This window comes from Parasteatoda tepidariorum, chromosome 12 (genome assembly GCF_982258835.1).
Source record: "Parasteatoda tepidariorum strain Cologne lab strain chromosome 12, Ptep-v5.0, whole genome shotgun sequence".
NCBI lineage: Eukaryota > Metazoa > Arthropoda > Arachnida > Araneae > Theridiidae > Parasteatoda > Parasteatoda tepidariorum.
The window spans coordinates 18,489,651-18,515,130 of NC_141766.1; the positions used below are offsets into that span (position 1 = coordinate 18,489,651).

A 25,480-nucleotide genomic window follows, 5' to 3' on the forward strand; every position below is an offset into this window, starting at 1 on the left:
TAAACAGTTTATTATGATTAAAAATATTGTTGATTTTTATTTATATTTTATTATTGTTTATAAATAAAAATAAAAAGCTTAACTTATGATCATTCATTAATAAATTATGGCAATGATTTAAAAAATGTAGCACAATATTTTTCCCCATCGAGTGACTGAATAGAGAAAAATGATCAAAAATTATTTTAACAAGAAATCGTATTTTAAATTCTAAAAATACACAGCAGAAAAGGGATTGATTCTGTTGAATATTTATGTTTATAAATACGATAGTATAACAACTATACAGGAGATTCAGTAATGACCATATAGATTTATCGTCTGCACAATAAAATTACTCTTTTAATTACGAATTTTCTTAATAGCTTCTTTCGATCTGTAATCAGTTTCTCTCTATACAAGTAACAGTTTTTATGCAATTTAATAATGTAGGTTTGAACTATTAATTTATAAAATTCACTCGAGTAGAAATTAATTTTCCTATCTTCTCTGGCACGTAAGGCGTGGTAGGAAGAAAGCAATAATATATATTAGTTTATGATGTGATAAGTTAAACTAACCGAACCACTAGTAAGGAAAGTGAGATGAAAAACATCAAAACTAGTTTCATAGCTGCCCACTCTATCTAGGAAGACTTGATTTTTATACTTAAAATGGTAGCAACATTTATGCTCTGATATTTTATTTTAAAATGAAAAAATTTATTTCAAATTATATTGGCTACCTTAATATTTAATTAGATGAAACAAATATATAAGACGTTTGATGCAGATGCCGGCAAAATTTGAAACATTTCTGCTTGCAATTATCAATTGAATTTCGATTTCTTTTCCACTTGGAAAACCGAAAAGTACAACTGTTAGAGCAGTCTTTATGTGATGTTTCTAAAATAATCTTTTCTTTCCTCTGCCAATTAAAGAGTCTTTCCTTAGTAATGATTCGATAGTTCCCTCTAAATTTTTAGCAAATATGTATTCTTAAAATATTACTCAAATTCACACTAACAAAGAAATCGATTTTCAAAAATAATACTATGCGCACGAACAAGATATTTAAAAGCTGAACCATCTCCTTAAAAACTAAGCTAGAAGTAAAAAAGTTCTTATAAGCTATGTAAATGATCTTCCCAATCGTCAAGTCAACAACTTGGTCAGCAACTTGGTCATTCTCTTCACCTGAAAGATATAAACAAAGAATTCACAATAGCTCATGACAAACTATATCAAAGAACTCTTTGCTAAATACTGTTTCTTTTTCTACCTTAAAATATTTTAAATCTAAATCACAGTTGTAGATTGTATTTGCCTCAATTATACATTTATTTGTAGTCACATATGGCATATGTGCTCATTTTGAAGACAGCTTATAAGCTCATGGCATAATGAAGAACAGTTAGCATAAATTAAAGGACATATTCCCAGGACTTCAGTGGTATTCGAACCCGCTACTTTTGGATAAGATGTTATTTATAAATATACTGGTGTAAATTTTTAACATATTTGCGCCTTAGAAGAGCGATTCCTTTTTTCAAAAAATATAGTGTTAGTATTTATTTTGCAGAAACAAAATAATTCGAATGATGAAAACTTTTTGTGGTCGGACATTTCTTAGATCGTTCACTATGTTTTAAAAAATACACTTTATAAATTCCCTTATATGTGAAAAAAGTTAATTAAAAAAATATCAGAAAAACAATTATTGAAAGTTTATGAATGCAATTTACGAAATGTAAATAACCCGAAGAAAAATATAGTAATTGGATTTTCTGTATTCACGTCAAATTCAAATAATTCTTTCCCTCTTCCTCGTTTTTCAAATCTTTTTTGTTCTTTTTTGTTTAGCGGAAGTTCGCTGTTTCGATGTCCGATTTAACTCGACGGAATCATTCTTTCTTTATATATAAAAAAATGATGCATTCGAGTAAAATAGCATTTGGATTCCGGGTAGAAACGTAACCTAGTTAAAAATAGTTCAAACACAATACCATAGCAGCCCTTTTAAATTCTTTTTAGTTAAAATACTCTGTAGTAGTAGTAATTTACAATTGTAAGCAAGGATTTATAGTCCCTGGCCAAACTATTAGACGCACTATAAGATTCTACGTGAACTCTTAATTATCAGATGATACTATACAGCTTTATTGTTTTTACGCGACTGAAACTGGTTTGCACTTGTTTACGTTCGTGTATCACTTGCTTAAATTAGACGATATATAATATAAATACGACGATTAGATATAAATTAGACGATACGAGGGTTGCTATTTATATTTCTGGCCTAATAATGGAAAAACAAATATGTATGATCGAAATTGGTTTTATTGTTTTTAAAAATATTCTCCATGATGATCAATACACTTTTGCATGCGTTTGAACCAATTTTCAAAGCACTTTTTCCAGTCCGATTGAGGTAACTCCAAAACATGCGTTTTGAATGCATCAACCGCTTTTTCGGGGGACGAAAATCGTTGTCCACGTAATTTATTTTTGATGTGTGGGAATAAGAAGAAGTCATTGGGTGCCAAATCAGGACTGTACGGCGGATGACCCATCAGTTCGATCTTTCGCTCCGTCAGAAATGCCTTTGTTTGAGTCGATGTGTGAGAGCTCGCATTGTCATGATGAAGAATGATTCGCCTGTTCTTCTGCTTTTTTCGAATTTCTCCGATGACTTCTGGCAAACAAATGGTCGTGTACCATTCAGAATTGACCGTCCTGCGTTGCTCTAACGCCACTGTTGCCACATGACCGTTAATACCGAAGAAACAGGCAATCATTTGTTTCGATGTGCTTCTTCCTCGAACAACTTTTGATGGTTTTGCCTCGTCTTGGAAGACCCATACAGTTGATTGCTGTTTTGTTTCCGGCTCATATGCATAGATCCATGATTCGTCACCTATGTAGATGTTATACACAGCCTTTGATGTACCTTGAACGTATTTTTCCAACATTTCCTTGCACCAATTGACACGAACCTTTTTTTGAGCGTTTGTCAGATTATGCGGGATCCAACGGGAACAAATTTTTTTTATGCTCAAATGTTCATGCAATATTTTATTGATGCTAGTCATACTAATGTCCAAAGACGCCTCTATCTCACGGTATGTCACATGACGATCTTGCTTTATCAGTTCACGCACAGCATCGATCTTTTCTGGCACAACAGCGGATTTTGGACGACCTGCACGGGATTCGTCCTGGATCGAACATCGACCACGATTAAATTCGTTATACCAATTTTTTACAGTGCTGTAGAATGGCGCTTTATCGCTGAATACAGAATTAAGTTCATCGAAGTACTCTTGTCTTGACAATCCACGTCGAAAGTCATGAAAAATAATGGCACGAAAATGTTCACGATTCAATTCCATTTTTTGAAAGAGAAGAACTTTTCAATTTACTGTCAACAACACAAATGAAGCTATAATGGTAAATCGTATGCTGAATTTATGTTTAAAAATATCAAACTTTCGATTAAAATCGCCTGCGGTCGCCTAGCAACACTTACTGTTGCCAAGGCCAGAAATATAAATAGCAACCCTCGTATATTATACAAATATAGAATATTTATTATATCAAGTATTATATTAGTATATTATAATAATTAGACCAAATTATTAGACGCACTGTAGTTTTTAAATAATGACATGTTTTGCACAAGTTTATATGTAATACTTTTAAATTTAAACATACATGTAATGGAATTTTATACAGAATATTTCTTATATACTTTCTATTTCTATTTATTTTTAACGTATTGCATTACAATGTTAACCAATTAAAACACGAACGTAAACAAGGGCAAACTGGTTTCAGCTGCGTAAAAACAATAAAGCTGTATGGTATTATCTGATAATTAAGATTTGACATAAATTCTTATAGTGTGTGTAATAATTTGGCCATGGACTGTATTTTATCAATGGAAACACTTAGTGTGTGTAATAATTTGGCCATGGACTGTATTTTATCAATGGAAACAATAAAGCGTAACAACAATAAAGCTGTATGGTATCATCTGATAATTAAGATTTGACATAAATTCTTATAGTGTGTGTAATAATTTGGCCATGGACTGTATTTTATCAATGGAAACACTTAATATTTTTCAAGAATATTATTCGGACTTAAATTTATTCATTTATATGTCGTTGTGGTGTGAGACTAAAATGTGATCAGGAAGAAGAGGAGTCATGGACTCCTTCCGTAATAATGAATGGTCTTTTGATGTATTATTAACTATGCTATACTAAAGAGACCTTAAACGTGTGTCACGTGATTTCAGTAAGAAGACGCTATACTTCGGGAGAAATTCTTCATGTCAAATTTCATTTCATCTCCGTTGGTATTTCGAGAAAAGCGAGTTCCGTTAAAGTTTCAAATGGTGGATAAATTGTGAACAAAATGAAAACATATTATTATTTCTCCACCTGCCCTAACTTGTTTGCAGTTTTATGTTTTGAAACACTTTTTTCGGCATTTGAAACGCTTACTTTACTCGAACTCTTTTAGGCCCTTTTTGGAATTAAAGAAACGGACAATAAGAGTTAACAAGACAAAACCAACACACACTTACCACTTGGAGGCCGCTAACTAAAGTGGTAACTAAATATTAACCCTTCAATCTGAATAAGGTTCTTTTTACAATTAAAGAAACGGACACTAAAGGTTAACAAGACAAAACCCACATACAATTACCAATTGGGGGCCACAAACTAAAAGTAGTTACTAAACATTAACATTTCGAACTCATGGTTATATTTACAATTAAAGAAACCGACACTAAGAGTTGACAAGACAAAATCAACACACAATTACTATTTAGAGGCCACTAACTAAAGTGGTTACTAAACATAAGCCCTTTAATCTGTATAAGGTTCATTTTACAATTAAAGAAATGGACACTAAGAGTTTAAAAGACAAAACCAGCACACAATTAACACTTAATCCACTAACTAAATAAAATAATGCGGAAGCCACTAACTGAAGTGGTTACTAAACATTAAGCCTTTGAATTCAAGGTTCTTTTTATAACTAAAGAAACAAATACTAAGAGTTTACAAGACAAAATCATTAACCCTTTGAACTCAATAAGATTCGTTTCACAATTAAAAAAAAACTCACACTAAGACTTTACAAGGCTATTGATTGAACAATTACCGCATAACACCAGGAGGCCATTAAACGAAGTAGTTACTAAACATTAAATTGAACAAATTTGAACATTCTATATACTTTATGGTACCAGAATGGAGCCTTCGAGTGCAAAAGATTAAATTTTTCATGAAGGTGAATTTCCCACGAAGGTTTTTTCCTCTTAATTATTCCAGTGGTCGACAAACTCTAAAACTTAGGTCACTTGCCCTAAATACAAATATTCTCGAAAAGCAAAAAATTTGCATTTCATTCGCGAGCCATAACACTGAAATTGTCAGTTGTATTAGGGGACAACTTTTAACCGGGTTTTTGCACCTATTTTACTTTGTATAACTGCCAACTAGTATACTCATTGAGAAAGTTTAAAATAATTAAAGTAAGAAAAAGTTTCTGAAAATTTAACTACTTTGCCAACATTTAAAAGCTTAACTAACAATCTAATAGTCTTTATATTTATAAGATTGAACTAATGATTAGTCATAGTGCGTAAAATAATTTTTTGGAATTTAAAAAACCAAGATTTATATTGTACGTAAGATAATTGTTGCAAATAGGCCAGGTCACTAATAGGTCAGTTCCCGTATCTCTAATAGGTTACTAATAGACCAGTTCTGGCGTCACAGAAAACAAAAGGCTCCATATGAAAATAATATGGGGAAATTGTTCTGAAAGTTTAGGTTTAAGTTCAATATGGATACCCTGAAGTTTACCCTCTCGTCTGAGTTAATTTTAAGCCATCATTTTGAATTTACCGAAAGGGACAGTGAACAAAGGAAAGTAAAACTCAAATTTTACTATCTAAACAAGTGAGGAACTTTTTTTAAGCCGAATTGAATAACACCAAAATTAATTCAATTGGGCTAATAGTCCAGAAGTAGTGAGCATTTAGTATAAAAAAAAAAGTACAATTTTTGATTATATCTTTTTACACATCTGAACTACCTATCTCGCTACAATGCGTAAATTATGAAATAAATTCTTATGTTATTTCTTTACAATAAATCAAATGAAATCAGAAAAAAAATTGATATGATGAATAGTTCAATAGTTAATAAAGCTTTTATGTATAAAAGTAGAGTTTTCGTACCTCTGAAATTGCGGAAGTAATGGATCTTAGGTATTTTTTTCCCATTGAATTGAATAAGATCAAAACAAAGTCGATAGAATCATACTCTATTGGAAGTTAAGAAAAGACCATTGCGGTATATGATATAAGTCATCATTCGCATATTGTTCCGTTCGTTATCAAATTATGCAAATATTCTTTCAAAACTGTACAAAAGCTTTTATTATTTAAACACGTTAGGCAGAAATTTTAATTCGTGCTACGGTTTATATCATAGAATTATTTTTAAAAAAAGTTATAGATTCGTAGTCTTACTAGACTTGGGGGCATAATTCGATGAATAAGGAGAACATTCGTTCTTGAAAAAGAAACAACTATATGACGCTGCAAGAGCATTGGATTTGATTGGACCACTAAAAATGGCGCATCTTATGCTTGCACGCCCTTAATAAACTTTTCATCATTACCATTCAAATGCGAAATGAGGAATTTTTACTTCTGTTTCAACAGTAGAAGAAAATCGTCTACAAGAAACAATATTTATTATTTTTCATCAGTTTCTTTAAATGCGAATAAAACAAAAATGTGTATTGGTCACGATTTTTAGATTTCATTTTTATTAATCCTTATTGCTTGTTACTTGATTATTCAATAAGTTTGTTTTTGTCATTTTACAAGATTTAAATTATTGCGGTTGGCGATGTTGATATATGTTCGCGATAGGAGCTCGGCCTCCACTTGCAGATGCAAACTCCATATGAATAATGGTTTTTTCTTAACTTGCAACAGAGTATAGTATTTTAAAAGTTATAATGGTTGCCGTGGTGGCTCAGGTGATAGAGCATTCCAATGAGGTGAACTGGGTTCGAATTCCAGCGATCGCTGGTTGATACGAATTCCGCATCCGGTTTGCACCGACTGCAGTGCTGCTACATAAAATATCCTCAGTGGTAGACGGATCATGGGTTAGTGTCTCCTTGCCACCAGGCTAACCGTGGGAGGTTTTCGTGGTTTTCCTCTCCATTTAAAGCAAATGTGGGTCAGTTCCATCAAAAAAATCCTCCACGAAGACAAATTTCTCTCAATGCTTGATTCCGGAGTTCCCTTGTCTTCGAGTACAAATTGAACATTAGTAGTCGTAACTCGAAATTGGGTCGACTGTTCAACGAAGGTTATAATAGTTATATAAATGGTTGCATATGTTAAAAGTACAAATTTTGTACTCATACATATTTTTGCATCTGGGCTTGCCATCTGGACAAGTGAAGCCTTATTTTTTACATATTTCTTTACGATAAATTCAATAAAATTAAAAGTAAGTTCAATAATTGTGAAGTTATATGGGTTTTATGGGTAAAAAGTTTAAATGAAAATGTTTAAAACTCTTATAACTTCAGAACTATTAGTTCATTTGACAGAACTATTAGTTCATTTGACTTGGTCTTGAACTCGTTCCATTCAGCATAAAAAATACATAAGACTTTGTTTGTCATGGCAGAAGTTTAAATAGGAATAAGTGCAAGACTGTACTTTTTGTGATTCATACATTTGATTCAATATTTGCACTTGTTTACGTTCGTGTATCAATTGGTTAACATTGTAATGCAATACGTTAAAAAAAATACTAATAGGAAGAATTTAAAAAAAATCTCCCGAATTAAAATCCATTACATGCATGTTTAAATAAAAAAGTATCGCATATAAACTCGAGCAAAACATGCAATTATTAAAACACTACAGTGCGTCTAATAATTTGGTCTAATAATTATAATATTCTAATATAAAACCTGATGCAATAATTATTCCATATATTTATATAATATATAGTCTAATTATCCAATTGTCGAATTTATATTAGATCGTCTAATTTAATCAATTAATACACAAACGTAAACACGTGGAAATCGGTTTCAGTCGCGTAAAAACAATAAAACAGTATCGTATCACTTGATAGGATTTTACATAGAATATTATAGTGCGTCTAATAATTTGGTCTAATAATTATAATATTCTAATATAAAACTTGATGCAATAATTATTCCATATATTTATATAATATATAGTCTAATTTATCCAATTGTCGAATTTATATTAGATCGTCTAATTTAATCAATTAAAACACAAACGTAAACAAGTGGAAATCGGTTTCAGTCGCGTAAAAACAATAAAACAGTATCGTATCACTTGATAGGATTTTACATAGAATATTATAGTGCGTCTAATAATTTGGTCTAATAATTATAATATTCTAATATAAAACCTGATGCAATAATTATTCCATATATTTATATAATATATAGTCTAATTTATCCAATTGTCGAATTTATATTAGATCGTCTAATTTAATCAATTAAAACACAAACGTAAACAAGTGGAAATCGGTTTCAGTCGCGTAAAAACAATAAAACAGTATCGTATCACTTGATAGGATTTTACATAGAATATTATAGTGCGTCTAATAATTTGGTCTAATAATTATAATATTCTAATATAAAACCTGATGCAATAATTATTCCATATATTTATATAATATATAGTCTAATTTATCCAATTGTCGAATTTATATTAGATCGTCTAATTTAATCAATTAAAACACAAACGTAAACAAGTGGAAATCGGTTTCAGTCGCGTAAAAACAATAAAACAGTATCGTATCACTTGATAGGATTTTACATAGAATATTATAGTGCGTCTAATAATTTGGTCTAATAATTATAATATTCTAATATAAAACCTGATGCAATAATTATTCCATATATTTATATAATATATAGTCTAATTTATCCAATTGTCGAATTTATATTAGATCGTCTAATTTAATCAATTAAAACACAAACGTAAACAAGTGGAAATCGGTTTCAGTCGCGTAAAAACAATAAAACAGTATCGTATCACTTGATAGGATTTTACATAGAATATTATAGTGCGTCTAATAATTTGGTCTAATAATTATAATATTCTAATATAAAACCTGATGCAATAATTATTCCATATATTTATATAATATATAGTCTAATTTATCCAATTGTCGAATTTATATTAGATCGTCTAATTTAATCAATTAAAACACAAACGTAAACAAGTGGAAATCGGTTTCAGTCGCGTAAAAACAATAAAACAGTATCGTATCACTTGATAGGATTTTACATAGAATATTATAGTGCGTCTAATAATTTGGTCTAATAATTATAATATTCTAATATAAAACCTGATGCAATAATTATTCCATATATTTATATAATATATAGTCTAATTTATCCAATTGTTGAATTTATATTAGATCGTCTAATTTAATCAATTAAAACACAAACGTAAACAAGTGGAAATCGGTTTCAGTCGCGTAAAAACAATAAAACAGTATCGTATCACTTGATAGGATTTTACATAGAATATTATAGTGCGTCTAATAATTTGGTCTAATAATTATAATATTCTAATATAAAACCTGATGCAATAATTATTCCATATATTTATATAATATATAGTCTAATTTATCCAATTGTCGAATTTATATTAGATCGTCTAATTTAATCAATTAAAACACAAACGTAAACAACTGGAAATCGGTTTCAGTCGCGTAAAAACAATAAAACAGTATCGTATCACTTGATAGGATTTTACATAGAATATTATAGTGCGTCTAATAATTTGGTCTAATAATTATAATATTCTAATATAAAACCTGATGCAATAATTATTCCATATATTTATATAATATATAGTCTAATTTATCCAATTGTCGAATTTATATTAGATCGTCTAATTTAATCAATTAAAACACAAACGTAAACAAGTGGAAATCGGTTTCAGTCGCGTAAAAACAATAAAACAGTATCGTATCACTTGATAGGATTTTACATAGAATATTATAGTGCGTCTAATAATTTGGCTAGGGACTGTGTATATCTCACCACTTTTGCAGACTATCACTATAATACAAATATATTTGGATGTGAGTTTAGTTTTGAGCTAAAGTCGTATATAACGGAAACAAATATGAACCTTTTTCATATAGTGTTTTGAGATACCGATTTTTGTTCCCCGAAATAATTTGTAATGAAAAACCATGCGTAAAATACACAAACATCCTTAAAAAAAAGAACACATGTTAAACACGAAAAATAAAATAAAAATAGATATCCTCGATTAAATATAGCGTTAAATATCATACAAATTGTGTCAAACAACGAAGAAAATATAAATTGAAGCTTTCGAGAATTTTCCCGCAACACTTGATCAAATTTTCTCGTTTGTTTCTCCTTTTTTGCTTTCCTCGTTCTCGCTTCACTTCATTTTAAAGAAGTAAATTGCTATGCGATGCATCGTTTGCTTCAAACGATCTATTATTATTTATTTTGAAATCTGGATGTTTAAACAAAAAAAAAGATGACAAATCAATTGATTTCAGCTGATTCAGGCAAACGATTTATGCTAATAAGAATATTTATGAGGAAACGTTTTAGAAGAAATATCTAAAGAAAGAAATATTAGGCAAAAGAAATATCTGATTGAAGTTTATCGTTTTAAAAGTAAAAATATGACTGATTTCATTAATTACTTTTGAATCTTAACGCATAAGGATCACACAGTTTATTAACCCTTTCAGGTGGTATAAAAACCGTTCCAATTATTTTTGACAATAATGCAAACCACTAAAACTTTAATATTTTATATCTCTTTTTTGACCGAACAATTATGTGAGTTAGATATTAAAAAAATGTGTTAAAAGTGGTAAGATATATTTTTTAAAGCATGTTTAAAATCTGTAAAAATTTTCTTCTCTTAACGACCATTTCAAAATATTCATTAATAACACAAACATAGATTTTAAACTAATTATAGAATCGTATTGCTTTTATTTTTTAGATTAACCCTTTGGGTACATTTGACGAGTGAGATTCGTCATGCATTTATTATCAATAAATAAAAAGTGGTGACTAAAATATTTTGCTGTCAGTCTATTCCAGAAAGAAATAATGCATTGATAACTACCACATCTTATAAATGACAAAGCATTTAGTGAAAGTGTCAGGTTATATTTGGAAACTATTTAATAAAAAAACTCTTTTAACCAAACATTTAATACTAGGTTTTTAATTTGGTTGTTTCCTCTTAGTTCGGAATTTAAATAAACCGGATCCAAAGGGTTAATCCTCCCAACTACTTTTTGAACTTATTTATAAGATAGAAATAAATGCTTTCACATTATACACAGTCAGTTAGCAACAGGGTCAATCACTTTTATTTTGCATAATATTAAGATAAAGCACACTCATAAACACCGAATAAAAAAACAAACAATGATGGAGTGATAAACTTATTTTTAACTAAAAGAGCTGCCTCGAATTATGCTTAAATTTTTTTTAAAGTATTAACCCTTTGCATTCGTCGTCAACAGTGACCACTCTGAAATTAAAAATTCCTTAATAATTAGCATTTGAAGAATATGAAAAATTTTAGGGAAAAGGGCCGCTAAAGGCCTCAGACTCCCAGATAAATTTTGATGATGATGATGAAAATTTTTAATACGGATACTCTCTTGAGTGGAGAAATGACCAAGAGTGATTCCCCTTTGGAGTACCCAACGCCTGCTACAATTGAAGGCCTACACACGGTTTTTTATAGGTAGTCCGATCAGACCACTACGAAGATAAACTAGTTTGCGTAAGAGCCATTTAATAGAAAATCTAGTAAAAATAAGAAAGTGGTAGCAAATATATGTCTAAAAATGTGTTTAATTTATGAATATGCTTGGTTTGTCTTATTCACATGTCCACCACTACAAATTCCATTCTCAAATATATCTGATAAATTTCCCTCAATTTCATTTAAAATAGTATTTGGGTTCATGCGCACAACTGGTTCACTTTTTAAATAGTCTGCGCAGACTACTTATAAAAAACCGTGTGGAGGCTCCCACCAATACTTTGATATGTTGAGGTTGAAACATTTCTTAAAATGAAAAATACTTAACTAAAAATAACTTAAATTTCGTTACCATTAAAAAATACTTTTTTACAAAGATGAGAGAGTTGGCATATCTGCAGTTTAAACGTGTAGAACCTTTTTAAAAGTTGCCAAAATTAACCCAAAACACACAAATATTTATAGTTCTCTACCGTTTTTAGGGGGGGTAAAAAATACAATCAAGTTTATTTTCGTGATTTCTATCGAATGTTTCGACCCAGAAGAAACTCCAACCTAGAAAATAGTTTTTTCTCAAAATCAGCTTTTGTGGACCCCCTAATATATGATTCATTTTGAAGTCTGTTTTAACAATTCGCTTTAAATACAGATATGCTAACTTCCTCCACTTTGTAAAAAAATATTTCCTGGTGGTAGCAAAATGTAAGTTATTTTTAGTTTGGTATTTTTCATTTTAAGTTATTTTTTCACCGCTACGTATCAAAAATTTATATAGATAATTCATAATATCATATATAAAATGCGACTTTATTGCAGTTATCTAGTGGCCTCACTTTCAAAGTGTGGGAGTAATTATCCTTATTCTACAAGATTGAATTTTCCAATTCGCTACCAATTTATTAAAACTTTTGCAGAAAACGGAGCAGATGGCGTCCCTGTAAATTTATTTAGTTTCAAAACAATTTGTGCACTCTCTAATTTAGAGTGTGCCAGCAACTTTAGAGTTATTACAATTTTGCTTTAAAATGTTTTTAAAAAGTTCATCATAACATTTCAAACACATTTAGTTATGTTAAGGATGGGGTGAAAATTTAAGTGAATTTCTACTGCTTTGATAATAACTTAACCAGTGGCGTACGCAGAATTTTTTCAAGGGGGGTGTTCATAATTTTCTAAAATTACTAAAAGAAATTCGAGTATGTAATAAAGCACTATTATTTCCTTAATTTAGACAGCTAACAATTTTGACTTTTTATTTAGATAGCATTGTTTAGTTAAATTTTGATTTGATTTTTTAAGTTTAAGAACATAGTGTAATATCTTCTCGCATGTAATATCTTCGGAAAAAAGTTCAATGTCATATGGGTGGGAAGTAACACTTTGAGGGCCACTTTCACATTCATCAGATTTTGTTATGCTAGAAACGTTTTCTTCAACGGAAGTATCACATTTCTGTTCAATAGAAAAACTTACATTGGTACCAGATACTGTCACTTCACTAATTTCAGGTCGTGATTTTTTCTTAAAATGATTAAAAATTGTTAAATTCTTGCGTTTTGGCATCCTAAAGATCCAAGAACAGCAAATATATGCACATATTTATTGGCATAGAAATACCCGCTATGCTACGATCTCAAAGCTTCGAACTGGAATGAATAACTTCAACGAGCACAGTATCTCCAATGGTATTGTTACTGATTTCTTCACTAGTCGAAATAGTGGCGACGACGGGTTCGGCTATTGAATTAACTTTTTGTTAAGACAAAACGAAATAGATTTAGCGAAGAGCTCCGAAAGACTAGCGGCAGAGATAACTCTTAGTCTGACTAACTAACTCAACTGTCCTCCGTTCCCCCTTTTATATAATTTTTCACCGCATCTACAAAATTCTTGAATTGTCTCAAAGACGACAGAACGTCTAGGATTCCAGAATCATCGCGTAAAAACCTCGCGAATGACTGCCAATCTCGAAAACTATCGCGACTGGCAGGACAGAAAGGAACCAGCCCGTAACAATATCACGCGAATTTGGTTTCTATTATAGTAAATGTTTTTTCAGTATTTTGAGAAATACCGTGAGAAAAAAAAAGTAAGTATAAGGCAAATAAAAATATATAGTCTTAAAAAATAATAGCCCGCAAAATTTCTACTAAAATTTTTATTTTTGCCATTTTGTCTGAGCTCAAGGGGGGTGTTTAAACCCCTAAACCCCTCCCTTGCGTACGCCCCTAAACTTAACTAACAATTTTGAGGGACTACTAAACGCCCTAGATAACAAATGTACAGTGTGGAAAAAAAAAACTTTTGATCAAATGATCGGATTTAGTGAACGACAACTACGCAATAATACACTCTATAACAAAAAAATCGACGCACCAAGAAGCAATCATTCGATTGCTTTGAAATTTCGTATGCATGAATGTTTTGAACAGATATGGCTGGAATGATGCCGACTGGGGACGTATAGTCTTTAGCGACGAATCCCGCTTCCAACTGTGTCCTGACGATCATCGAAAACGTGTTTGGAGACGCACAGGGCAGAGGGGGGATCCTGCCTTCACTATTGAAGGGGGGGGATCCTGCCTTCACTATTGCACGCCACACCGGCCCTCAACAAGGCATTACGGTCTGGGGCGCCATTTCCTTTGACAGCCGGACCCCTTTGGTCGTCATTAGAGATACACTTACTGCACAGCGGTACGTCGACGACATCCTAAGACCTGTTTTGCTACCGCTCCTTTTGCAGAGCCCTGAGCTGGTTTTTCAGCAGGACAATGCCAGACCACATACGGCACGTGTTGCTATGAACTGTTTGCAAGCTTGTCAAACTCTTCCTTGGCCTACCAGATCCCCAGATCTCTCTCCCATCGAGCATGTCTGGGATATGATGGGAAGGCGATTGCATCTGGCACGGAATGTTGATGACCTCGTTCGACAATTGGATCGAATTCGGCAGGAAATACCGCAAGAGACCATCCGGGAGCTTTATCGGTCTATGCCACGCCGTGTGGCAGCTTGTATCCAGGCTAGAGGCGGGTCAACACCTTATTGAACTTGTTACTGTAACTCTGCAGTAAATTATTCAATTGTTCTGAAATTTTAATCATTTACTATTCTGTACCTTGTCTTCCTATCCGCCGATTTTCGTTTCAATCGGACAACTTCTTCTTCGTGCGTCGATTTTTTTTTGTTATAGAGTGTATATTCGAGAGTTTGTGAATGGTATGTTTCCGCTTTATTTTATAACCGTCGTTGAACAGAATACTCAATTTTGAGTTTACGACTACAAATGTTCAAATCCATAGCTTTGTAATTTTGAACCCGATCCGGAAGACAAGGGGACTCCAGTATTAAGTATTGAGAGAAATTTTGACTTCATGGAGGACTGCTTGGTGGAATTAACCCGCACTTGAGTTGTGTTGAGAGAAATTTTGACTTCATGGAGGACTGCTTGGTGGAATTAACCCGCACTTGAGTTGTATTGAGAGGAAAGGCACGAAACCCTCTCACGGTTAGCTTGACGGTAAGGGGACTCTAACCCATGATCCGTCTACCAATGAGGATATTTTACGTCAGCACTGTTGTCGGCAAGAGCCGGGTGTGGAATCGTATCGACTAACCATCGCTGGGATTCGAACCCGGTTCACCTCATTGGGAGGCGAGCGCCCTAACCCCTGAGTCGCCATGGCTCTGATTGCCACCATAAATTAACAATTTATAAAAATTAACATTCTAAAACTTATTTTCGCAAATTTACCATAAAATGTTACTCAAGATGGTTTTGAATTACGATCAGCTACATTTATCACCAAATATTGCTACTATGATTCCTTTGTTTTTTTCCCCCTTAATTTACAAATTTGCTTTACGATTTTCACCAACACTATATATTGATGCGATATTCTTGTTTTAAACAGACTTCGTAAGATCTGTAAGATACTGAAAAGGTAGCTGCAAAACTAAGGAAATAAAATGTATTTTGTTCTGTTTACATTCATCACAATGTTCAATTTCATTCATTCAAAATATCTGGTTACAAAATTTTAAATTTAAAGATGATTTCATAGTTACAATATTGATGCTACGATTCTCTTACTTTTTTAAGAACTACATGAAACTGTTAAAATATTAAAATACAGATGTTTACTTCTACGAGCATAAAATTCTTACCAAAATACCAAATGTAACATAGTATCACTTATGATAAAAACTTAATCGGCTTCAAAAAAATATGAATATGGAAATAAAAGTCGACGTGATTTGAGCACTCAAAAATGGGCGCTCATTCTTAAGACACACTAAGCGTGAATAACTACTGCGTGAATTCATGTCTCCTTTTATTACCATCTTCATATTTTTTTGAAGTCAATGGGGTTCTTATCTTTCCGCTTCAGTTTCTCGGAATTATTTATTTAGTAAAGCAGTAAACAATTTTCTAAAAAATTAATGTAGTACAATTTTTCTTTTTTCTTGCAACTAGCCATTAAAACATTTTTTGAAGACGTCAAAAAATTATGTTTAAAATTGAAATTTCAAAAGTTGAATGAGACTATGGAATGTCCCCTATTCCCAGGAATCAAATTTAAATAATTACATGAACAATCATTTTAAACAAGTTAACGTCTCCGTCCTACTCATAATTGCTTGAAATGTATTTTTTACTTATCAATTCCAAAATTTATACCAGATATATTTTAGGGTATACTTTGGGCGTTTATTTTTACACCCTTAATTTTTTTCTTATTTTCTGAAAACTATTCAAGCTATATGATTTAATGCATTCATAATATAGTAGTAAACGGGGCTTCCGATATCATTATCCTTGATGCCGCTTATTATTATTATTGAGAAAATTTCTCGGATTAATAGCATTCTTGTATTCATATTCATGATTTCTGTAAAAAGTATGTTAAAACTCGAGCTGCGTAATTTTTTTAATCAAAATAAGTTAAAAAATTGAAAAATTTTTATTACATGTTTCAAATCTGCATGTATATTAGAGTTAAAATATTCAAAAAGTTTTTGTAAAAGAATTTATTTTTGTTTCAATAATAAAATAAGATCATAAAATGGAAATTAAAAAAAAAATCATATAGAAATAAAATTTTGATAATTAATCTTGGTTAAATTAAGATTTATTTTTTAAAATATAAATGTAAAACTTGGATACTAACGAAATTAAGCAAAATACTTACGAAACATTTATTAAAAAATGTTGATAAATTATTGTAGCTATGGTTTCATTGTTGCTAAATTATTTTTTTAAATATAATTAATTTTACTTTTTTTGGCATCTACTTAAAAAAATAGAAACTTTAGAATTTATGATAGAAAAATTCGTAGATTAATATGGTAAAAAACATTTATGGCTCATAATTTCCTCCATTATTAAATTAAATAATAAAGAATAACAAATAATTATTAAAAATTACTTTTCGCATGATATTATCGTTGGATAAACGAGTATCAGGGTTAAGTGAATTTTTTTTAAAAATTGCGCAGTTAGTTTGTAACGTAAAAAAAGTGAAATTAACAATAAAAGTCTCAAACTTTCCGAGTCTAACCCCATATTTTAAGCGTCAGAAATCCAAATATGTAAAAAAAATGTGTATATTTTTATTCAAAGAAAGTACGTTTTTGTGTCTGATTTAGTAACTTAATTAATAATTAGCACTAATTAATTAGCAAATTTGAGGTCAACCTCGGGAACCATTAGGATTGACCTTTAGTTCGCGAAAATCCGATCATTAGAACAAAAGTTATTCCAATAGATGACTTTTTTTGCGCACTGTACAGTTATAGTTATTAATAAGTATTGGTAGTCAGAGTTCTTTTACTCTTCCCTTAAACAAGATAAAAATAGTTTTACTGTCAGCTTCCGAGGTGCAAACAGCTTTGGTTTAAGTTTTACTACAATTATGGAATTTAAATATTCTATACTTACCCATCATAATTTGCAGATTTTTTAAAAGCATTATTGCAGTTATAAAGCCACTTCACAACTCTGGCATTTTTTTCAACAATAGATGTTTCAGTTGGTCCATGTTTACGTAGGTCACTGTTTGTTAAACCTTCTCTCTGAACTTCTAAAGCTGAGTCCTCACTTTCTGCACTAGATAAATGATCATCACTGTTCACTGAGCTTACACTGTCGAAAAAAAGAACTGGACTTTTTGGTGGGGCTGTTAGATTATGAAAAACTATGCTATCAAGTCCCATGGTGTTGAAAAATTTATTAAGTTCTTCGTCGCTATCTGATGCTTCAGGAGCGACGCTGAAATTTCTAGAAAGACGACAGCCAACATCTGATTTTGAGCGAGTGACTGGTTTTATTTTTTCTTGCACAGTCGTTAAGTTTATTGGAGATGGGACAACGTGGCTTATTTTCGATTCAAAACTCTTCACCAAATTCTTCACCCTGTCAGATGAAATCGAACATTTAAATGATGAGCTTCTGCTTACGTAATCTGAAGTCCTTGAGCTTTGTTTCTTTTCTTCAAAATCTACCAAATCCTCATCAGCAGTGACTGAATCATCAGATGGTTCAAGTGAATACTGCTCGACATCTGAATGTTCAGTCCTTTCTTCAGTCCGCTGTGAATATCTGAAGTTTCTTTCATCTTCAACACTGTAGTGACTAGTATAAGCGTCTTGAACGGAGGTATTGTCATTTACGTTGAAACAGGTAGCACCACAACTAAATGTTTGAGATCGAGTTTGCCGATCACGTGATGTTGGTTTATATTGCGTTTGATGAGAATCGTGACGAAAAACAACACTTGTTTCTGGTCTTTCGTATTTAACAGGTTGTTCATCAACCTGAAGGGCAGTAGTTAACCTTTTTTCAAGAGAAAATCTGGATTCAAGGTTGGTGGAAGATCTTGGAACAAGCTCACTGGTAAAAGAAGACACATTATCTGTCACGCTGATGGTATTAACGTATCTAATAATATTTTGGCAGTTTTTGATTCGACCTTTGAGAAGAACATCTGGTCTTGTACTGCTGACACGTAAATTTGAACTGTGCTCAAAATTTTGTTTACAATCTAAAACTCTTTCAGTTTTTACGTAATTGGCTTTGGTTTCTTCAAGACGTTCAACAGCACTTCTTCGGTTAGCTGTAATGGAAACAATATTAATTATGAAACCATAGAATAGTTGTGTAAAACAAAGTTTCTAAGAATTCGAAAGATTTTAAAAATATTTCATTTGCCTTTAAATAGTTAATATTAGTAACTTTTTGTCTTTCTTTTTAACTGTCTACATTGAGTAGTAGTAGTAGTAGTAGTTAATTTACGTCGCACTAGAGCTGCACAATGGGCTACGACGGTCTGGGAAGCATCCCTGAGGATGATCCGAAGACAAGCCATCACAATTTTGATCCTCTGCAGAGGGGATGGCACCCCTGCTTCGGTAGCCCTACGACCTGCACGCGAAGTCGAGCTCTTTACGGTCGAACAGTTTAACGAGGACTAATACCGCAGACCCTCGGTCCTCTGTCTACACTGAAAAAATAACACTCTTTAACTTTGAAGTCTGAAGAGGTCACCCGATTAAACTAAAGAGTGAAAGGGAAAAAGGCGAATAGAGAAAAAATCTAAAAATCCTTTTAATTATCTTTATTTTATTTTTGAAAATAAGCTAATGCAGATCACTGCTTATTTATTATACTCGACAGTATCTTCCGAGACAAATATAACACAAAGTTATTTTAGAATTTTAAAAAAAAAATTCTGACAAATTTATACCAATACAATTCAGCATATTTGGAAAGGTAGTTTAATATCACACATTTGCTTGTTTTTTGATTTTTGATAAATATTTTTGTGGTTGCGGAAATTGTGTTAAAGGAATTTAAAGAATAATGAAAGCAATTCGTCAATTTAAAGAATAATAAAATTTACAAAATCTAAACACAAACATACTGCACTAAATTATTTATTCAAAATGATTAAGAGAGACTTTTGAGAAAAATAAAATTCCTAAAAACTATCGAGTGCATTTTCCCGTAAACTAATAACTTTCTTTTCGTAAAGCTGTCGAAGCAAAAATTTGTTACGAAAAAAAATTAATTTAAAATTCAAGATCACGAGACCTTTTAATAACCCTAATTGGAATCATAGTTATCCTAATGTTTTCCATGAAGCCTCAAAATTTGTCAACAAATTTGTATCAACAGTATTTATGCACTACATAACTTTTGCAAGCATTATATATTATTATTTTACTTCTAGTTAAATTGAATAATAGTAAATGTAGCGAAAATTAGCTCAAAACTTATAAGATTGAGCTCTAATTTCAAGACTAAAAAACATATTATAAATGGTCCCTAATACTTCATTTATTTATACGTTATTACTTTTTTTGTGAATTAAAAAAACTTTCTAGCCGTAATATTAGTTTTTGGTAACAATTATATATGTGTACTAAATATAAAACAACGCGAATAAATAAACGTAAGACAAAGTATCAGTACCTTTATTCATGCGTATAATTGTGAGAATGAATGAAAGTTACGTATGAAATAAAATTTTACATGATCATGATTAATTTAAAACTAAAGATACTTTAATTGCTGAAAATATATCAACATTTCATGAATTGGTACTTTCTTTACTTGCGTATTTTCCGCAGGGTGAGAATCAAGCAATGATGTGTATACACAGTCTTATAATAAATTTTACGAAAAACGAGGGAGGATTACATTTTTATTTGATTAGAAAATTAACAGCTCATTTCTGAAAAGATTCCTATTTTATTAGAAACGTGTTAACAAATGAAATACAAAAGATACGAATAATACGAAGCGAAAGCGTAGAAGAGGGAGAATGCTTCGGATTTTTGTATTCAATACAAGAAACTCTAGGATTCTGCAACGTAGAGCAAAGGACCACACGCAATTTCTCCGTAAATCAACGCTAGTCGTCTAAGTCGCGGCTTACATGCATAATAGTGTCAATTTAAAAATATTTAGCCGCGCAATATAAAATATTTAGGAATTTTATTTGTAATGTTAAAAAAAAACTATCCAATAATATTCCTATTGTATTTTATTGAAATTTCTAGTTTTCATAATCAATGTTAGTTTATTGCTTTACACAACGAGTATATACGTCATAAACACTATCAGTAAAGCTATTTTAGCAATCCAATATAAAGTAAAAATCATCATGCAAACGCTAATTCTTCAAATAAAATTAGTCTGTAAATTAAACATACACGTCGCTCACAGAAAATATTAAGACGCATTTAAACTAGAATTAACAGAACGGAAATTGATAGAAATTATACATTTTAAAATCATTTAATACAGTTCTCTGATAATTAAAATTTAAAATAAAAGTATCCTTATTACGCAACTAAAGACATACATACTTATTTAACGGCGAATTTTTTTTCTTGATGAATATTAGGGTTAAAATCAAAAATAAACTCTCTCTAGCTCATTCATAATCGTAAACAATTCTACTCGCGATATTCTACTTGTTGTTTCTTGAATTTTGATATTCAAAGCGCGCCAACATTGGTGCTTTTGGAAGTAAAAATAATTCTCGTATGGAGTAAAATTGTGAGAGTTTGGTGTAAAATGATTCGATTTTAAGTGCTTTGATTTAAATTAAGTGCTTTGATTTAAATTAAGTGCTTTAAATCGTAAACGAACACTTGATTTAGTGTAAAACCGGAATAAACTGTACCTTCGCCCAATCTTTTGGGATGTTCTACGTCATATTCAGAGAGATATAACACTACAATTTTTACAATATATTATTCATATATCAGCTCCTATGACTAAATAAGACTTAATCTCTAAACAAACAAAAACTTAACTAATAATACTCAAACAGAAAATTTATACAAATAATAATATACATCGGAGAGGCAATTATATTCGATATAGTATCTCTTCTTATTTTTTAAAATTAATTCAAATGTAAAACTGATCGCGGTAAACTATCGCTTCAATTTTGACCACACAAGAGCCAGAGATAGAAGCCAATATATTAAATATAATTTCAAAAAAGAAGAAAAATAAAAAAACTGTTGGAAGAAATCGATGAACTATAAATTACTTACCATATACGAACATAACTATAATCCACATATAAGAGCCACGATTGCGTAGAACTTAATTAAAAAATATAAAAAACAAAACTAATACAACATAAATCGAGAATTGTACAAAAATATGTACCAGGAACGCAAATATTTGATATAGTATCTATTCATGGTATTTTTTAAAATTGACTCGAATCTATATTGATTAAAGTAACGCGTCGATTTTGATCAGACAAGGGTCAGAGATAAGAGTCCAATATGATTGCATATAAACTGCATTCAATTCCGCAGTATTTTGCTTTTCAATAACGATTGAATGAGTTTGTACACAGGAAAAGCGAATTGGATGACAATAAGATCAAAAAAAGGCAACTTGTGATGTTAAACAAGGTGACTAGGTAGGAAGAGGAGAGAAATAGGACGTTTCGCATGATAGCACCATGCTTTCCAAAATATAACAGTTGTTAAAAAAGCGCTCGAGGGTTTAGTTTTTTACGATCAAATCACGATTTATTACGACAAATTTCAAAATTTTTCCAATAGGAACGAATTACTGTATTTTGAGTTCTGAAATAATCATCTCATCTGTAGTGTTCTAATACTCAATAAGGGGGGGGGGGGATAAAAATTTAAAATCTTAAAAAAAAAAATATTTATATTATTATATAGGGCCTTTCAAATGTTACACAAGCATGTTTTGGGTGACTATTTACTCTCGCTCTCATCTTATTAGCAAAAGTAGGTAAACCACAACCCCCTATTATGTTTGCCAGGTTTTGCCTTTACTTTGATTTTTACTGAAGTAATCTAATTTTTCTAATCGTTTATTTGAAATTAGTCATCTGATTTAAGAAAAATAAAATTATTATTTTAATTCATTTAAAAAATTTTAGAGTCAAAATATTTTTTAGGAATTTTTTCGCGTTCCATCAACGGTTAAAACCCATGACCGCCTGTTGTCTGTTTTTTTTCTCTTACTAAACTTAACTGGTACTTCAAATTTGAAGTATTTCAAATGTAATTTTTTTTCCAAATTTCTCTCACGCTTTTTTTTTTTTTTTGTGTGTTTTAAGAAAAGTGTTGAAAATGATTTAGTTTTAATGTCTTATATAAGTTTGCTTTATCCTTTTTTTCTCCTCCTTGTCGGCAAAAATAAGCAAATTTCAAACCCAAAATTTTCTAGGCCTAAATTTACTTCTTAGCACTATAGCCCGGAACAGTCCCACCATTTTTCTTTCATCGAAGATTGTCACCTATTGATGTAATATCCAGACTTTCGCATGTGAGGCTTTTCTTCTTGAAGCTTATTGGGTCCTCGATCTCATCTTCATTCGAGTTTTATTTTTACTATGTCTGGTTGCTTACATCGATTACATGATTGTAACGAATTAACCATATTATTTGTTTGAACAACACCGAAAATTTTGTTTTGTTGCAAATTATGTGTGAATGTTTACTTCATCTTTATACAAACTATTGCTAACAAGTCGTGATCTTTCTTAAGTTAATTTCAACATTAATTTCATTTTTATAACTTCCAAGATATAAATTTAGTTATTTACTACTCATTAATTTCAATAAACTTTCAAGAAATTCACAAATAAATTGTAATATTTTATTTACATCATTATCGAAGCTGCAAAACCATTACTGAATAAGTTTATGTAATTAGTTCAATTATAAATTATTGTGTAAGAAATAGTATACATGTAAGCTACTTGAAAAACTCTCATCAAGTGTCGTTGGAATTTTATTATGCGCTAGGCTCTTTAGAAAAGGCTTCCGTATTTTCTTATCTGCCTGATATTTTTAGGCTTATTATAATCAGCTTACAAACTTTTTGGGCTAACTAGGAAATGTGCGAATAATTACTCAATTGGAATGAAATAAACAGGTTAATTGAGCAAAAAAGTTATACATTTTCTGATTAATCTATTGGCTTCTGAGCCACTATAATAAGCCTGAAAAATTTTAGGCTGATTAGTTAAAAAAAATATAGATATATAAATATAAATAAGAAAGTTTTAGTGGGTCGGAATCCATCCTTAATCAAGTTTGCTTGGCGGTTTTAAAAACTGAAAAGTCCACGTACGATTGGGAACTTGAGGAGTGGGGAACAATGGTCGGGTGACTACAACCTCCACATACTCGCCTTTCTTAATTGTAGTAGTGCAAAGTACGCCAGTATTGTCTTCTGATCATCATTAAAGATGTATCTCAAACAGTTGCCAATTGCCTATTAGTGTAGCTCTAGTGCTTTAACATCCAAATTAATCCTTCCCAACACTGGGAAAAACTTTTCTTATTTGCAATGCAGAAGTTACAGAAAAAATCTGAATTATTCGTATATAAGTACGGCATAATGAACTATTATAATTAACATAAAAAGTTTCATCAAATTCGGCGTGGAATTTAATCAGTGCTGAAAGGGATTTAGTGTCGTTGTAGAAGTTTCTTAGGGTCATTGTAGAAGTTTCTTTTTAGTTGCACTATTTAGTTTCGTTTTTGTTTTTAAGTTATCCAGGGTGCACACTTAAGTTCATAAGCTATGTGATGCTCATAGCACTACCTGATGGAAAACCGTATAGTTAGGGCTTCGACAATGAAAACATGACAGAATTGGAAAATTGTAGGGTATCATCAATTTAATAAATAATAATAATAATTTAAATGCTAAGAAATAATTGCTTGAAATGCGCTTTTGTTTGTATATGATGTCTGTGAATCAACGAAAAAAAGCAGTTAGGGATTTTCAATAAAATCGATATTTCCTTCTGCTATTAACCACCTAAAAAATTTCAGACTAATAATAAAACTCTTGTGCTACAACTAATACTTCTTTGAAAAGATGCACGCAGTATAATGCTCCAAATTTACATCTATAATCATGAAATTTTTCTTTTTAGTGGTAGCCAAGTGGCAAGCTTAAGTTGTAGCCAACATAAAAAATCATTCACTTAATAGAAATATTTATCTTACTTCCATCCTCAATGTATGAAAAACCGAGAGTTTAATAGATTAACAGTTGTGGTAAGTTGCACACTACGGTTCAAAATGTGCTTATATTTTTGAAAGTGTAGATAGAATAAATATTAGGGGGACCGGAAAGCAATGTCGTTTCGGCGTGTTCACTATTCGTTAGTCTTAAAAACCAATTCATTTTTTTCAATCCATTTCGATTCATTTTCGATCCGGCATTGAAAGGTTGTTGCTAACGAGGGTGAATTGATTAAAAATAAAATCTTGATAACAAATATCAAATGCACCGAAACGACATTACTTTCCGGTCCCCCTTATATATCAATTTTTTTAAATATAAACCCCTTTTATCTAGACTTTTTATATTGCAGTGGTATGAAAAAGGCTTTAGAGGTGCTATATTAAAGTTTAAATCAAGTGGATATAGATTTATTATTATTTAAGATACTTTTATTAGCTACCAAGAATTTATTATGCATTATGTTTTATTTATTCATTGAGAATAACGCAAGAAAGGTTATTCCTGTTACTACCTAATAATTAGTACCTAATAATCGTTTTCTAAGATACTGGTGAATTT

General features: G+C 31.0%; 1 protein-coding gene across 1 annotated transcript; it reads right to left on the reverse strand.

Moving 5' to 3' along the window:
- Positions 1-994: 994 nt before the first annotated feature.
- Positions 995-24,906, reverse strand: LOC107446024 (uncharacterized). The gene is made up of 3 exons (XM_043051762.3): positions 24,901-24,906; positions 17,810-19,041; positions 995-1,175 (listed from the first exon to the last, which is right to left on the reverse strand). Exons 1-3 carry the CDS (start codon positions 24,904-24,906, stop codon positions 1,172-1,174), a joined length of 1,242 nt encoding a protein of 413 aa, XP_042907696.3. The 3' UTR covers positions 995-1,171.
- Positions 24,907-25,480: the final 574 nt, after the last annotated feature.